The 16,600-nt window shown below is 42.5% G+C and overlaps 1 protein-coding gene across 2 annotated transcripts in view; it reads left to right on the forward strand.

The window, feature by feature from the left end:
* The first annotated feature begins 297 nt into the window (after nucleotides 1-297).
* The window catches only part of KCNQ5 (potassium voltage-gated channel subfamily Q member 5), a 699,309-nt gene continuing 683,006 nt past the window's right edge, over nucleotides 298-16,600 (forward strand). For both annotated transcript variants that reach the window (XM_040428645.1, XM_040428646.1), the window contains exon 1: nucleotides 298-1,001. In XM_040428645.1, coding sequence (XP_040284579.1) covers nucleotides 604-1,001 — 398 coding nt within the window. In that variant the 5' untranslated portion in view covers nucleotides 298-603. The remainder of the gene's footprint in view (nucleotides 1,002-16,600) is intronic.

Genomic DNA, 16,600 nt, shown 5'->3' on the forward strand with positions numbered 1-16,600 from the left:
CACTGGCCCCTCCTGTACAGAGAGCAGCAAGGGAATCTCCAGGAGTGACATCAGCTTCTAGGATCTGAGCTCCAAGTGACCCTCACATGCTTCTTTATGCATCACAGCAAGGAGATTGGAGCAGTTGACAGCCGGGCTCTGGCTGGAGGCAGCACTTTGTGAAAGGGTGTCACACAGGTTGTCAGGGGCTGGCAGTGGAGAACATCTTGGTGTGTAACCTGGTGTCACTGTGCTGTACAAAGGATCCGCTGGGCATGGTGCCTCCACAGAGGGCAGGGAATCAGATTGACTGAGGAGGGCTTGTACTCTGGAGAAGAATATGTGGCTGCATGTGACAGAGCAGAGGAATCGCACAGAAGAGTGTGTGGATGAGGATACGTCGTGTCTCCAGGAGCTCTGCCCCTGACATCTCCAAGTGACAGACACTGGACCCCCCTGGCAACCTGCACACAGAGCCTTCCTGTATGTAGGGCTGGTGCCAACTTGTGATCTGATCTGACAGTCTGAAGCCAGGAAGCGCTGCCACCTTGTTGTCCCCAGGTCTGCTCTGTGCATGCACCCAGAGCACCTCGCTCTGCCCTCTGTGCCCACGCCGGTGATGCCATGCCCCGCAACCATAGTGGAGGCGATGAGGGAGGCTCTGGGCTCTGGATAAAAAGCAGCTCTGGAGGGAGAGGCAGGGGCAGGGACCGTTACTACGGCATGAAAGATGTGGAGTCGGGTCGGGGCAACAGGGTGCTGCTGAACTCCAGTAGAGGGGACGGGCTGCTTCTCCTGGGCACCAGTGACACTGGCAGGGGCAGCGGTGTGGGGCCGGGAGGGGGCTTGCAGGAGAGCCGCCGGGGGAAGCAGGGAGCTCGCATGAGCTTATTGGGGAAGCCGCTGTCGTACAACAGCAGCCAGAGCTGCCGGAGGAACGTGAAGTACCGGAGGCTGCAGAACTACCTGTACAACGTGCTGGAGAGACCCCGGGGCTGGGCATTCGTCTACCACGTCTTTGTGTGAGTACCGGACACCGTGCTGCTGTGTATAATGCACCACCACATGTGGGCACAGCCCTGGCATCCAATACATATCAGGGAGAGCTATACTGTGCATGATAAGACTGTATGTAAACTAACAGTATACACTATATAACCCTGACAGCCTGTACAGCCACATGTGGGCACAGCCCTGGCATCTAATACATATTAGTGAGAGCTATACTGTGCATGATAAGACTGTATATAAACTAATAGTATATACTAAATAAACCTGACAACCTGCACCACCACATGTGGGCACAGCCCTGGCATCTAATACATATTAGTGAGAGCTATACTGTGCATTATAAGACTGTATGTAAACTAATAGTATACACTATATAACCCTGACAGGCTTCACAGCCATATGTGGGCACAGTCCTGGCATCTAATAGGGCATTGTATATCAGTGAGAGCTATACTGTGCATTATAAGACTGTATGTAATCTAATAGTATATACTATATAACTCTGACAGCCTGCACAGCTACATGTGGGCACAGCCCTGGCATCTAATACATATCAGTGAGAGCTATACTGTGCATTATAAGACTGTATGTAAACTAATAGTATATACTACATAACTCTGACAGCCTGTACAGCCACATGTGGGCACAGCCCTGGCATCTAATACATATCAGGGAGACCTATACTGTGCATTATAAGACTGTATGTAAACTAATAGTATATACTATATAACCCTGACAGCCTGTACAGCCACATGTGGGCACAGCCCTGGCATCTAATACATATCAGGGAGACCTATACTGTGCATTATAAGACTGTATGTAAACTAATAGTATATACTATATAACCCTGACAGCCTGTACAGCCACATGTGGGCACAGCCCTGGCATCCAATAGGGCATTGCATATTAGTGAGAGCTATACTGTGCATTATAAGACTATGTAAACTAATAGTATATACTATATAACTCTGACAGCCTGCACAGTCACATGTGGGCACAGCCCTGGCATCTAATTCATATCAGGGAGAGCTATACTGTGCATGATAAGACTGTATGTAAACTAATAGTATATACTATATAACCCTGACAGCCTGTACAGTCACATGTGGGCACAGCCCTGGCATCTAATAGGGCATTGTATATCAGGGAGAGCTATACTGTGCATTATAAGACTGTATGTAATCTAATAGTATATACTATATAACTCTGACAGCCTACACAGCTACATGGGCTTTCTTATGTGGGCACAGTCCTGGCATCTAATAGGGCATTACATATGAGCGCTATGCATTATAACACTGTATGTAAACTAATAGTATACAGTACATAACAGAGCCCTGACAACCTGCACAGCCACATGGGCATTCACATGTGGGCACAGTCCTGGCATCTAATAGGGCATTATATATGAGAGCTATGCCATGCAGGATATAAACACTGTATGTAAACTAATAGTATATGCTACATAACATAGCCCTGACAACCTGCACAGCCACAAGGACTTGGTGTAGGAACAACCCTGGGATCTTATAGGATTTACATACTTTGCACTATAAATAAGAGCAATTGTGTATACTGTACACATATACAGTACTTATACTGTACACATATATACGGTACTTATACTGTACACATATACAGTACTTATACTGTACACATATATACGGTACTTATACTGTACACATATACAGTACTTATACGGTACACATATATACAGTACTTATACTGTACACACATGTGTATATATATAGTACTTATACAGTACACACATATATAGTACTTATACTGTACACATATATAGTACTTATACTGTACACATATACAGTACTTATACGGTACACATATATACAGTACTTATACTGTACACACATGTATATATATATAGTACTTATACTGTACACATATACAGTACTTATACGGTACACATATATACAGTACTTATACTGTACACACATGTATATATATAGTACTTATACAGTACACACATATATAGTACTTATACTGTACACATATATACAGTACTTATACTGTACACATATATAGTACTTATACTGTACACATATATAGTACTTATACTGTACACATATATACAGTACTTATACTGTACATATATACTGTACTTATACTGTACATATATAGTACTTATACTGTACACATATATACAGTACTTATACTGTACACATATATAGTACTTATACTGTACACATATATACTACTTATACTGTACATATATACTGTACTTATACTGTACATATATATAGTACTTATACTGTACACACATATACAGTACTTATACAGTACACACATATATACACATATATAGTACTTATACTGTACACATATATACAGTACTTATACTTTACACATATACATGGTACTTATACTGTACACATATACAGTACTTATACGGTACACATATATACAGTACCTATACTGTACACACATGTATATATATAGTACTTATACAGTACACACATATATAGTACTTATACTGTACACATATATAGTACTTATACTGTACACATATACAGTACTTATACGGTACACACATATACAGTACTTATACTGTACACACATGTATATATATAGTACTTATACAGTACACACATATATAGTACTTATACTGTACACATATATACAGTACTTATACTGTACACATATATAGTACTTATACTGTACACATATATAGTACTTATACTGTACACATATATACAGTACTTATACTGTACATATATACTGTACTTATACTGTACATATATAGTACTTATACTGTACACACATATACAGTACTTATACTGTACACATATATAGTACTTATACTGTACACATATATACTACTTATACTGTACATATATACTGTACTTATACTGTACATATATATAGTACTTATACTGTACACACATATACAGTACTTATACAGTACACACATATATACACATATATAGTACTTATACTGTACACATATATACAGTACTTATAATGACAGAGCACAGGGACAGTACTGCCATCTTATAGAACATTGCATAGTATTGCTCCATGTTTTATGAAAACTATGTAAACCTATATGTACAGTATGCTTTACATGATATGTGATATGCTGTATAAGTCTGATGGTGAAGACCCTTATACCATGTTTATTTGCATGGGCTTGCACAGGTACAAACAGGCCTGGCCTTTTATGGGGAATTGTATAGTACTGTACAATGTGATTAGCACGTACTGTATGTGAACCTATATGTGATTTTAATGCTACACTGTATAACATGCATTATAGGCCTGACGGAGAGTGCCATGATATGTAGGTATATGTAGTCATACATCTATATTTGTCATTTGTTATTATGGAGAGGAGCCTGCAGTCATATGGGCTTTCCCATGTGGGACCATTGATGTCATCTTACAGGATGCCAAGTACTAATGCAGTGTGCCCGCTCAACAAGTCATGAATTGTGCTCTGAAACTCATTAGATCGAAGATGAGTATGTGCAAGTGAAGCCTGTTACATGGCCATACATGGTGTTATTTTTCTGACAAGTCAGTGAAGATTTGATATTTTCTCACAATGTTTCTGTTGGGCTATTCTGATTGTGGAGTCTTATGGTCGCCAGTCATTTGCTTTGCATATTCAGAAAGTCTTCTAACATCACCGGTCACAATGGAAAATAACCATTTACTTTGTTTAAATCACCTTTTTATGTTATTTATTCCTTTTGTTGGAGTTTTTTTTTGGGTTTTTTTTTCATGTCGCTCTATTAAAATTGTATATAATCCTGCAATTTTCACATTGGCCACTAGGCCTCCAATATGTTAAGACTCCCTTTCTTTTGAGAGCAGCTACATGGGCTGTAGATGGAATGGATGGGGGGGACCCCATTGACTTCTATGGGAGAGTGTTCTAGGCATGATCTGTGGCCTGTGCAGAGGGCATTGTACAAGGAAAGAATAGATACTGTAAGCTCTGGCAATCACCTATTGTGATCCTGTCTTATCTACTGTATACAGAGGTGTTATTGTCAGTAATTCTGTCTGTTATGATACCGGTAATGGCTAATGAAAAGTTGCATGAGCAGGAAATCATGGCCTGTTATTAGACCTAATGGCCTGCGTGAAAATTGCAGGATTATATACAATCTTATTGAATATTGATGGTGACATGAAAAAAAACCCTCCATTTTAAAAAGATATGTTAAATATAAAAACGTAATTTAAACAATAGGTCGTTTTTTGATGACACATTCCCCTTTAGGGTTCATGCACACAACTGTATGTATTTTGCAGTCCGCAAAACACAGATCTGCAAAAAAAACTAATGACATCTGTGTGATGTCCGTGTTGCTTCCATTTTTTTGCAGATCCATTGTAACCATGCCTATCCATGTCTGCAAAACGGACAAAATTAGGACGTTCTATTTCTCTTTACGAAAAGGAAATACAGACACGGAATGCACACTGAGTCATTTCAGTTTTTTTTTTCAAGACCCAAAAAAAGTAAATGGTTCTGCATATGGTCCTGTAAAAAAAGGGAATTGCAATGGAAAAAAAATACCTTTGTGTGCATGAGCCCTTAGCAACATCTGTCTCCACTGACTGGCTACCGAGAAGCTTAAAGGGGTTTTCTAATCTCAGACAATGGGGGCATATCGCTAGGATCTATATCGAGAATGGAGCCCCGAAAGGGAAAGAGAGTGCGCTGCGCATGCGCAGCTGGCCTCCATTCATTTCTATTAGGCCACTGAAAATAGCTGAGCGCTGGCTCGGCTATTGCCGTCTGCCCCATAGAAATGAATGGGAGCATGGGCCGCGCATGCGCGGCACGCTCCCATTCTCTTCTATGGGAGAGGCGGGGATTAGCGCTTGGTGGTGGACGCACTTCGGGAGATCTGGGGTCCTCCATCCACAAAGAGCTCCCCGCTCCATTCTCGATATAGGTGCGGGTCCCAGCGGTGGGACCCGCACCTATCAGACAATGGGGGCATATCCTAGCGATATGCCCTCATTGTCTGAGATGGGAATGCCCCTTTTATAATATTGGCGGTTTTCGTGACTTAGAATGATCACCTGCACTATTTCTATTTGCTGCTATTGATTGCTGTATCTTATAAAGGTTCTCCAGCCTCTTGCCCACAGTGGGTGCTGTGTTGCTCAATCTGGTATCACATGACACCTTCATGTATCTATCTATACGTCCATCCATCCCCTCCTCCCCATCTATCTTTCTATCTACATCCATATTTGGACACAGATAGAATATATACCAAAAAAAAAAAAAAACACGCAATAATTTTACTGCTAAAAATGGCACCATTCTGGGGAGTTTCCGAGGTAGTGGTTTGGCGGTAGCTTACTGTGGACCAGAGATGAATGGAGATCACTGCAGACTTGTTTGAGACAAGTGAGATAAGTTTCTGAAATAGTAATGGGCGGGTTATTATCCAGGGCATAATTAGATTTCTGCTCATGGCTGAGAGAAGGAGGAAACCACAAACTGTTGCTGGTGGGCTCCGTCTGTGTGACTCACGCTGTACTTTTATAGGTCGAGAAAACCGAAAGCTTTCATTATCATTGCTCTCATGTTACACCAAAGCTCGCTATCGGTCTTCTATCATCCATGTTGGTCGTGGAACACAATTGTTTCTAGTGCTCTGAAGCTAAATCTGTACCATTGCATTTGTAGTGATACTGAATAAGTGTAGCCATACTGTATAGAAGTTATATATTGCATTGATTTTTTAACCTAACCCCTTCCCTCCAGCCCTACTGTCAAAGACATACAGAGCTACAAAACATACAGGATAATACAGAGCCACATACTGTGCCTGCTGTGCTTCTCAATACTATGCTGCAGAAACAGATAATCCCCCTTCCGCTGCCCCCTCTTGCCCCTACCTGGTGCTGCCTGAGGCATTCGCCTCACCTCGCCTCATTGGTGGTGCACCCCTGTACTGTATATATTTATCTTGATACCAAGGCCAGCAACTGACTTATAGTTGGAGGTTTGCGGTGAGCTTCAGTCACTTTCTACCCATGTAGAATTTTCTAAAGCATTCACTGGGGTGGTCTTTGATAGTATTGTACGCGACAAATTCAGTTCATGTATTTAGTCTCCATTATTTCTATATCTCATATTCTACTGTCTTGTGCATGGAAGGCTCTTATTCATATCGGCCGCTCTCTCTAATAATCTCGTTTTCTTATTGCGGGCCTAGAAATGAATACATACCCAACACATCACATGTTCATATTCTTCTTTCACTTTTATTCAGTCTTTCATTATCGCGTTGTAGCAGATGATTGTATCCCCTGTATTTATTGTATAGTTGCTACATTCACCTACTATGTATATGATGAAGCTTCATCTATCATGTATGTTACCAATGCCATCAGTTTCCAGTTTTGGTTCCTGTATGAACGCCACCCTCCAGTTCAAGAAAAAAAATCAAATAAGGAACGGACAGAACACTTACCTGGTGACCTCTTTTTGACCTCAACTCTTCCAATTCCAGGGCTCCCCTTGTCATCTAAGGCTACTTTCACACTCGCGTTTTGTGCGGATCCGTCATGGACGGATCTGTTCAGATAATACAACCGTCTGCATCTGTTCAGAACGGATCCGTTTGTATTATCCTTACCATAGCCAAGACGGATCCGTCTTGAACACCATTGAAACTCAATAGAGGACGGATCCGTTTTCTATTGTGCCAGATTGTGTCAGTGAAAACAGACCAGTCGCCATTGACTTACATTGTGTGCCAGGACGGATCCGTTCAGATAATACAACCGTCTGCATCCGTTCTGAACGGATCCATTTGTATTATCTTGTCGCGGTAAGTGGGCCTATGCGCTTTGATCAAACTGTATACTAATTGTCTCTTTATAGTGCACAGCAAATGATTGATAGCATCGCTGTATAGCCATGTTTTATCATAAGAAATGCTGATAATTGAAAACAGTTGTATATCAGAAGCATAGGTATGAGGATGTGCGATTTAGAGATTCTCTCTACATATCCATATTATCTATAACATAGCCAAGACGGATCCTTCTTCAACAACATTGAAAGTCAATGGAGGACGGATCTGTTTTCTATTGTGCCATATCGTCCCCATTGACTTACATTGTGTGCCAGGACGGATCCGTTTGGCTCAGTTTCATCAGACGGACAGCAAAACTCTGCAGGCAGTGTTTTGATGTCCACCTCCAAAGCGGAATGGAGACGGATCGGAGGCAAACTGATGCTTTCTGAGCGGATACTTATCCATTCAGAATGGATTAGAATGCAAACTGATCCGTTTTGGACCTCTTGTGAGAGCCCATGACGGATCTCAGAAACGGAAAGCCAAAACGCCAGTGGGAAAGTAGCCTTACATGGATGATGCATGATGTGCATTTGATAGTCCAGGACACTTCCTGCTTGCCCAGCCGTGCCCTTGGGTTTGCCAGTACATGTGCAGCAGGAAGTGGCATCGAATACCAAATGCACAGTGAGCATCAGGCAGTCTGAGGAGTGGTGCAGCCATCTTAGATGGTGGTAGAAGAGTAGCCTGGGAATTAGTGGATCTGCAGCTGAAGAGATAAGGAGATGGTTATCGTGTAAGTACTCTGTTAATTCCCCAGTTAATGTGAATTTGTCTTGAACTATAATGATTTCAACACAACCAACTTGGACATTCACTAAGAAATAACACCGCAAATCCTTTCTGTGTGACGACAGAAGGACCATTTCTAATCTCCTGGTGCTTTACAGCTTTACTCGGCCATCTTTGTATAACAATCCTACTTGGCATGTGAGTACGATCCTCGGGAGTCTGCTTCTAGTAACTGTTTGTCTGTTGAACTGCCAAAAGACGATCTCCTTAAATATATAATGTTAGAAGTTCAGAAATTCTCTGAAACATATGCAATATTCATATCCTGGAGAAATAGTTGTTATGCATGAGCGCACATTCCCCCATGACTGCTTAGACCTGACTGATTCATACACTGCATGGGAGAGACAAGGCCGGGATTAGCATGACATCTCAGGGCCAATTTCATAAGAAGCCAGTGAACTTGGAGGGTGCTTTTGTAATGTGTCTTTTGGTGGTCTTTTATGATTTACTTTTATATAGTTAAAGGAATTATCCCATGAAAAGATTTACTATGCAATGTATAGGGCATTTCAAATGAGAGAAACTGGGAGGGGGAAGCCACCTATGCGTTATAGATTCCTATTAGGGTATATGGAAAGGAGTTGTCCTCATAAGGTTTATTTCATTCATATTTAACTCAAGTTATCCCTGCTTTAGGCCTCCTGCACACGACCGTTGTGTGCCCCCATGGCCGTTGTGCCGTTTTCCGTTTTTTTTTTCGCGGACCCATTGACTTTCAATGGGTCCGTGGAAAAATCGGAAAATGCACCGTTTTGCAGCCGCATCCGTGATCCGTGTTTCCTGGCCGTGAAAAAAATAGGACCTGTCCTATTTTTTTCACGCCCAACGGTTCACGGACCCATTCAAGTCAATGGGTCCGTGAAAAATCACGGATGCACACAAGATTGTCATCCGCGTCCGTGATCCGTGTCCATGATCCATGTCCGTTTTTTTCTATAATTTCAATGGCAAACTTGACGGGCACGGATCACGGTACAACGGAACCACATTTTGCGGGACGTTAAAAAATACTGTCGTGTGCAGGAGGCCTTACTAGGCGGTTGTGACAGCCGATGCAGATAGCTGTCCGCTTATTGCCTCTGAATCCCCCATACACATGCACACTTGGTTCAGGGGGGGAATTCTCCCTTGAGAACAATAGGGACAGGTATGTTAAAATCTAAAGCCTGACCTTCTCTCCTCTGACATCTGCATTCTCCCATGCAAATTAGATGGTAGCTGATTCCTCCAATATCAGCAGGTTTGACTCTGTTCTAACGTATATGGCCATCTTAAAGATGTTATTCCATGACTGGTGTAAAAACTGAAAATCAGACAACATATAGTACACGGCAATCTTTCTAATAAAGCTAGCAACAGTCTTTTACCTCACTTGGATCCAGAACCCCCTTTGATTGTTCTGTTGGCTTCTGTTTAGGCAGGCAGCTCAGGGGTGTGTCCTTTTTGCAGGGAGTGTGGCCTTTCTGCTGCTGCTTTCCCTCTTAATATCTCGGTTTCTATGGCTGGTGGCAGCTGATGGATGGAACTGAGCATTTGCAAACACCTCACTTGGTTGACATGCACATTACTGTACAGATTAAACACCAGAGGGTGCCATTATAATGAAATAAAGAGAACATCTTAAAACTGGAGTATTTTTGTAACAGAAACTACATTTGTAAAGTAACAAATGTTTCATGCCAAATGATAATAAAATCTAATTTTAAATTAAATTTAATAGTGGCACAACCCCTTTAAAGATCTGTATGAGGGAACTGAGCATGCGGCCTAATGATGAAGAAGTATTAGGATTGAGAACATCAGATTTTTTTCTGATAGCTCCATTATCATCAGCATTCTTCATTTACAATCAGCATATGCAAATTCGTACAGCAATATGCTCAGCTGTATGTGAACTAGATGTTGCAGTAAAATACCTCTAGTAGCTAGCATAGACTAGCTTTATCAGTGCTGAGGGGCAGTAAATAGTTGCAGGCTTCTGTAAGTTGGAAATGAGAGAATTGAGGATTGGCAGACCATGTGCTTAGCGCCATACGGCAGCTGCTGAACGTCTCATCACAGGCTGCACTGAGCGAATGCTGTTTACCAAATCGGATAGATTTTCTCGGTTAAGATAAATTTTCCGTTCACAAGAAAAAACTTTTTGGGGCCGCTGCTATTTATTTTCATTGCTGTCGCCTTTGGAGCAATCCTATGCATTCACATGTCGGTGGAAGATTTAGGCCCAGTTGAATAGGTATAGATACAAGAGAGTCAGATGTAGCTGGGCTAAGTGTGTCTGTAATGGATCAGTGGCAGATGTGGAACCACTGTGCTAAGTGACTGGTTTGACTTTGGGACAAACCCTAAGCCCCCTTGCAGACAAGCATGTCAGGATTATGTCCGGATGCGTTCAGTGAAAACTGCGCGATTTCGCAAACAAAGCCATTCAGTTTTATTTGCGATCGCGTTCAGTTGTTCAGTTTTTATCGCGCGGACGCAATGCGATTTACTGCGTTTTGCGCGCGTGCGATAAAAACAGAATGTTTACAAACAACATCTCTTAGCAACCATCCGTCAAAATCTCATCCGCACTTTCTTGCAAATGTGATTTTCACGCAGCCCCATTCACTTCTATGGGGCCTGTGTTAAGTGAAAATTGCAGAATATAGAACATGCTGCGATTTTCACGCAACGCAAAAGTGATGCGTGAAAACCACCGCTCATGTACACAGACCCATTTAAATGAATGGGTCCGGATTCCAAGCGGGCGTTATGCGTTCACATCACGCATTGCACCCGCGCAGAATTCTCGCTCGTGTGAAAGGGGCCTAAGGGAGTTATTCCGGTTCTCCCCTGGTCTTCACCCTTTAACCCCTATACAGGGATCTGGTCTTCGCCGCAGGGGAGTGACCGGATCGCTACCTCCTGAGATGGTCCCAGCACACTTGGCTATTTGCCTGCAATGAAACAAACAGCTTTGTACCAGCGGTCCAGGCATATTTTTAAACATACATAAAAGGCAGTCTAGCAGAACAGGAGCTCAAACAGAAATACAATCATAGGACACTGTTCACACAGAATAACAGGAATCCTGAACATACCAAACAATGGGCAAGGCAGAACTGACAGACATAAGACCAGGCTTCAGGATCACAGACAAGGCAGAAACAGACAGACAAAAGACAAGGAAACTGAACAGGTTTCAGAAATGCAATGCACCGTTGCACAGCTAGGGTCTGGATACAAACAGAAAACAGGTTTCCAAAAATACCTAGGCTTAGACAACCCAGGAACTAAATAGGGAAACAGGTGAGGCAACAGGTGACTCAGGCAAATACAAAATCATAAAGGGGAATTTAACCCCACAGGGACCAGACAAAACGAGACACTCACCCTTCACAAACCAATCCACCGCTGCCAGTACGCATGGACCGGAGAGAATATGCGCTGCCGCGCAGAAACACTGCCCTAGACACACATTCACACGACTAGAAAACAGTGGCAGATGAGGCAGTTATAATATTTACAAGTGATCCACTGGACCCAGGAGGTCAATTATTTCGGTTCCAATAGTCAAGGACTATAATTCCTGTTTCTGGCCTTTTCACTAATTGTTAAAATATAACCTTTATTTCTCCTTTAATAAACAATATAGCCACAAAAAACATATAAATTAAAACAACATATGGAGGGCAAGGCTATTTGGGGGCTATAGGCTTTGCATCCTCTGCTTATCTGTAGGTGAGCTAAGATCTCTATTTATCTTTTGCAAATTATTATAGAGTACGTGTCTGTAATGTCAGCCGACATCAGACACCTTGCCGCTAAAACTCTTGGGATTGTTGCCCAACTACAGTGCAGTATATATTCAAATAGGGTGTCTTTTAACAGGTATTCATAGCGGCTCTTGCCGCCCGCATTGCCTAATTCCTGCCCGTATACTATATGTCTATAAGCGGCGTCTGCAGATCACCGTCCATTTATTCATTCCTTTGCCCTACCATAATCATTAAAAACTAATAGTGCGGCTCCCCCGACATGTTTCACCGCGAGATGCGGCTTCTTCAGGGGGGTAAGGAGCTACTAACAACCCTCTGAAGACCGCAGCCAGCACACACGTCACCAGTAGTGTTGAGCGAACTTGTGTTTGAAGTTCGGCGTCTAAAGTTCGGGTTCGGGTTATCGAAGTATCCCGTTATGGATTCTAAATTCCGTTATGGTCTTTGGTAGCGGAATCCATAACGGGATACTTCGATAACGCGAACTTTAAACGCCGAACTTAAAACACAAGCTCGCTCAACACTAGTCACCAGCAACCGGGACACGGAAAGAGGATGTGTGCTGCCATACTGACACGCGACTATAGACACACATCCACACAACTCCACAGCCATTATGCAGTAGCGCCAGCAGACAGCCTACATGGCAACACTGTGTCACAGTGAACGCACCGTGACAGTGTCATTTGGCTTACAAAGAAAGTTCATCTGCTCGCCTGCCATTCAGAGTAGCTTTATGCACGGACGTCAGGGCTGGCTGTGAGAAATATTTGACTGCAGCAAAGTCTGGCACAACAGTTAAAATCCAACATTTTTATTAAACGTAGGACATGAAGGACATGTTAAAACAACATTGCTTTTAACGTGCCCATTGCATCCTGTGTTAATAACAGTTTGGGATTTTAACTGTTGTGCCAGACTTTGCTGCAGTCAAATATTAGGACTCATACATACAGCCAAAAGTGATAGGATTGTGATCTTGTCTGCGCAAATTCCCAGAACCAAATTTTTGGCAAAGATCTTCCTGGGCTGTCCTAACAAAATAATTATCACTAAGGGAGGATTTTATCAAGCTCTACAGTCCAGGGCTGTGTCTTCAAAATGGGCTTTTTTGCAACTTTTTGTTATTTTACACCACTCACTACAGTTTTGAATGGTGGATGTGGGTCGCTATGTTAATGAGGTGTAAGCTAGATTTAAAGGGGTTGTCTTGTTTCAGCAAATGGCATTTATCATGTAGAGAAAGTTAATACAAGGCACTTACTAATGTACTGTGATTGTCCATATTGCCTCTTTTGCTGGCTGGATTCATTTATCACATTATACACTGCTTGTATACAGGGGTTAAGGCCATTGCTGCAACACAGATACGTGGAGTGGCTGTTCATGAGTGCCTATGTGTACTCCCACGATCCTGGCCCCCACAGTGTGCAAGCACGACCACCACTGATGGATTGCAGGATGGTCATAACTCCTTGAAACGAATAGTCCATAATGTGATGGGGAAATGAATCAAGGCAGCAAAGGAGACAATAAGGACAATCACAATCCATTAGTAAGTGGCTTGTATTCACTTTCTCTACATGATAAATGCCATTTGCTAATGTCAGACAACTCCGTTCAGGTGCTAGAAAGTCGCACGAATGTCATTCACATGTCAAAAGTTCACTTCAGAAGGGGGGGGGTGGCATACAAACTGGGTTAACATCTCTAGAAATATTTAAAGATGCATCAAATAAAAAAATACTTGCAACATTTGATAATTTTTGATTATGTTTTGCAAACAATGGCAATTCAGACTGACTTCAAAAATTCCCCTAATGATAAATCATCCCCCCCCCCTCCCAATTTTTATACTATGGCTGTTTTTATCTTGTATGCCTCTGTATGACGCTGGATGCATACAAGTCTATGGCTTAGCTGCCCATTGCAACCAATCAGATTCCACCTTTCATTTTCCAAAGAAGCTCTGAAAAATGAAAGGTGGAATCTGATTGGTTGCTATGGGCAACTAAGCCAGTTTTCCTTTACTCCAGTTTGGCTAAAACTCCCCCTATGAAGACAATATTATGGCTCCGTTCAGAGGTTGCTCATGACCTATTAGGCTGAGTTCATACATTATAGGACTTGCTGCTTCTCTTTTTTTGCATTTTGGTGGCGAACTGTGGTTTTCACATGCTGTGCCCAGTTAGCATTTTCTATAAAACGTTTCTAAGAACATTTCCTAGAACTGCTTCACCACAAAACACCAAAGCCTTAACAGACCACAAAACGTGAACTCGGCTTCTCTCGGAATTAGGGTGCATGAAACATGCCCAACTGCAAACTGTTAAATGACAGATTCAGCTCTGCTACATGTGTATGTTTCATTCCTGTTCTGATAGGTGATGCATTCTGTCCGCTGCCTCCCGGAGGCGCGATTTCTGTAGTCCGCTGTTAGTATGCACGATGACCTGTGGTTAATGTTACCTCCTGGCTGCCACAGGCCTGTCTCTCACAGCCAAGAATCTTACGGCTGAGCTGTGAGTGTAATGTTAGCATGTTGGTCCTCCTCATACAGTGGAGATTTCACGAAGAAAACGCTTGGTTGAACCTGTGTAAACGGATGCAGGTCTGAGAGTTGTCGGACTGCTGTTGGTAGAGCCAAGGACATAATGAGCGGCTGATTGAAAACAAATGTTTGCTTTGCCCCGAAGACTCAAATGTTTCCAGTGATTCCAAGGGGCTGCTACTGTTTTCCCACAGCGTTTGCTTGTCGTATTATGCAGTTTGCGGTTAGAATTAATGTCCTTTTTGACTGTGGACTGGTAATTTTGTTTTTATTGGACATGTTTCCCTTTTCTACGCAAATCACATTTCATTTATTCTTTCCTCCTTTTAGCACATCAGAGATAAATCTTTTTGTCTTTCATCAAGCGGCGCGCTCGCCCATCTTGTAAAGTCATGAAAACGGCAGCGTTTATATATTAAGATGCTCAAATCTAAATGATGGCTGGCGAAAATAGGGGGAATTTACCAATGGCTAAAATTTCTGCAACGGGTACCCTTCGAAGAAATACATTTCGATTTTCATTCTACAAAAGCAACTGGCTACTGTGTTTTGCTTAACCTTTAGGCCTTGTGCACACGAACGTTGTGTGCCCGTGGCCGTATTGCGGCCCCCCTTACGGCGGGTTCACAATACGCGGGCACCAACCCGTGTGCATTCCGCATTACGGATGCGGTGAATGGGTCCGCAATCACTGAGATGCAGAACGGAAGCATGGATCGAAACCCCATGGAAGCACTACGGAGTGCTTCCGTGGTCTTTCTGTCCGTGCCTCCGCATTGCGAAAAAAATCGAACTTTTTTGCGGTGCAGATGGATCACGGATGCACAACGTTTGGGTGCAAGAGGCCTTAGTTGCATTATACAAATACAGGGTCACATTTATCATTTAAGACAGGATTGAGACAGGTCTTATTTGAAACAGGTGAGTGAGATTTACCAAGAGTTGCACCTTATTGATAAATTTGTTGCAAATATACATGTGAGACTTTTCCACTCTGCACCTATTAAAAAGCGTCCAGGTTAGACCACATCACTTCACACTTCCACACAGACATGGCACATTATGGAGCTGATCCACAGCACATGGTCAACCTCTTAACTGAGTTTATAAAAAAAAAAATGGGAAGCCAAGAAAACTGTGCCACAAGATCAAATTCGAAGAGTACAGCCATGCCAGCTCTTTTGGAAACTGAACAGGGTTTCATGCAAGGAGGGAGATGCTTAGGTAAGGGGGGGCAGTCACATAATTTGCTGTGGAGCACATCACCGTGTCTGTTAAAATATCAAAATATTTATCCTATAAGGCGAATAAAAAATAAAAAAATTACCCCAAAAAATTGAATAAAATGTGATCAAAAAGTCGCACATGCTCCAAAATGGTATCAATAAAACTACAGATTGTCCTGCAGAAATGAGCCCCCACAGAGTTCCCCCAGGCAGCCCCCCTGATATAAGCATCGGAGCCTTTCATGCTCCTATTTTGCCCTGCTCTGAATCGCACAGGGAAAAGGCTTTTTTTTGTATATCCGGTGGCGTATTGGTCTCTCCATGTGGAAAGCTAGGCCGAGGCTTCCGTCTAGCAGTGAGCCCGGTGACGTCACTGGCACTAATGGGTGGGCTTTAGCGATGCCCCAGCCTGTAAAACGGGCA

This window comes from Bufo bufo, chromosome 4 (assembly GCF_905171765.1).
Source record: "Bufo bufo chromosome 4, aBufBuf1.1, whole genome shotgun sequence".
NCBI lineage: Eukaryota > Metazoa > Chordata > Amphibia > Anura > Bufonidae > Bufo > Bufo bufo.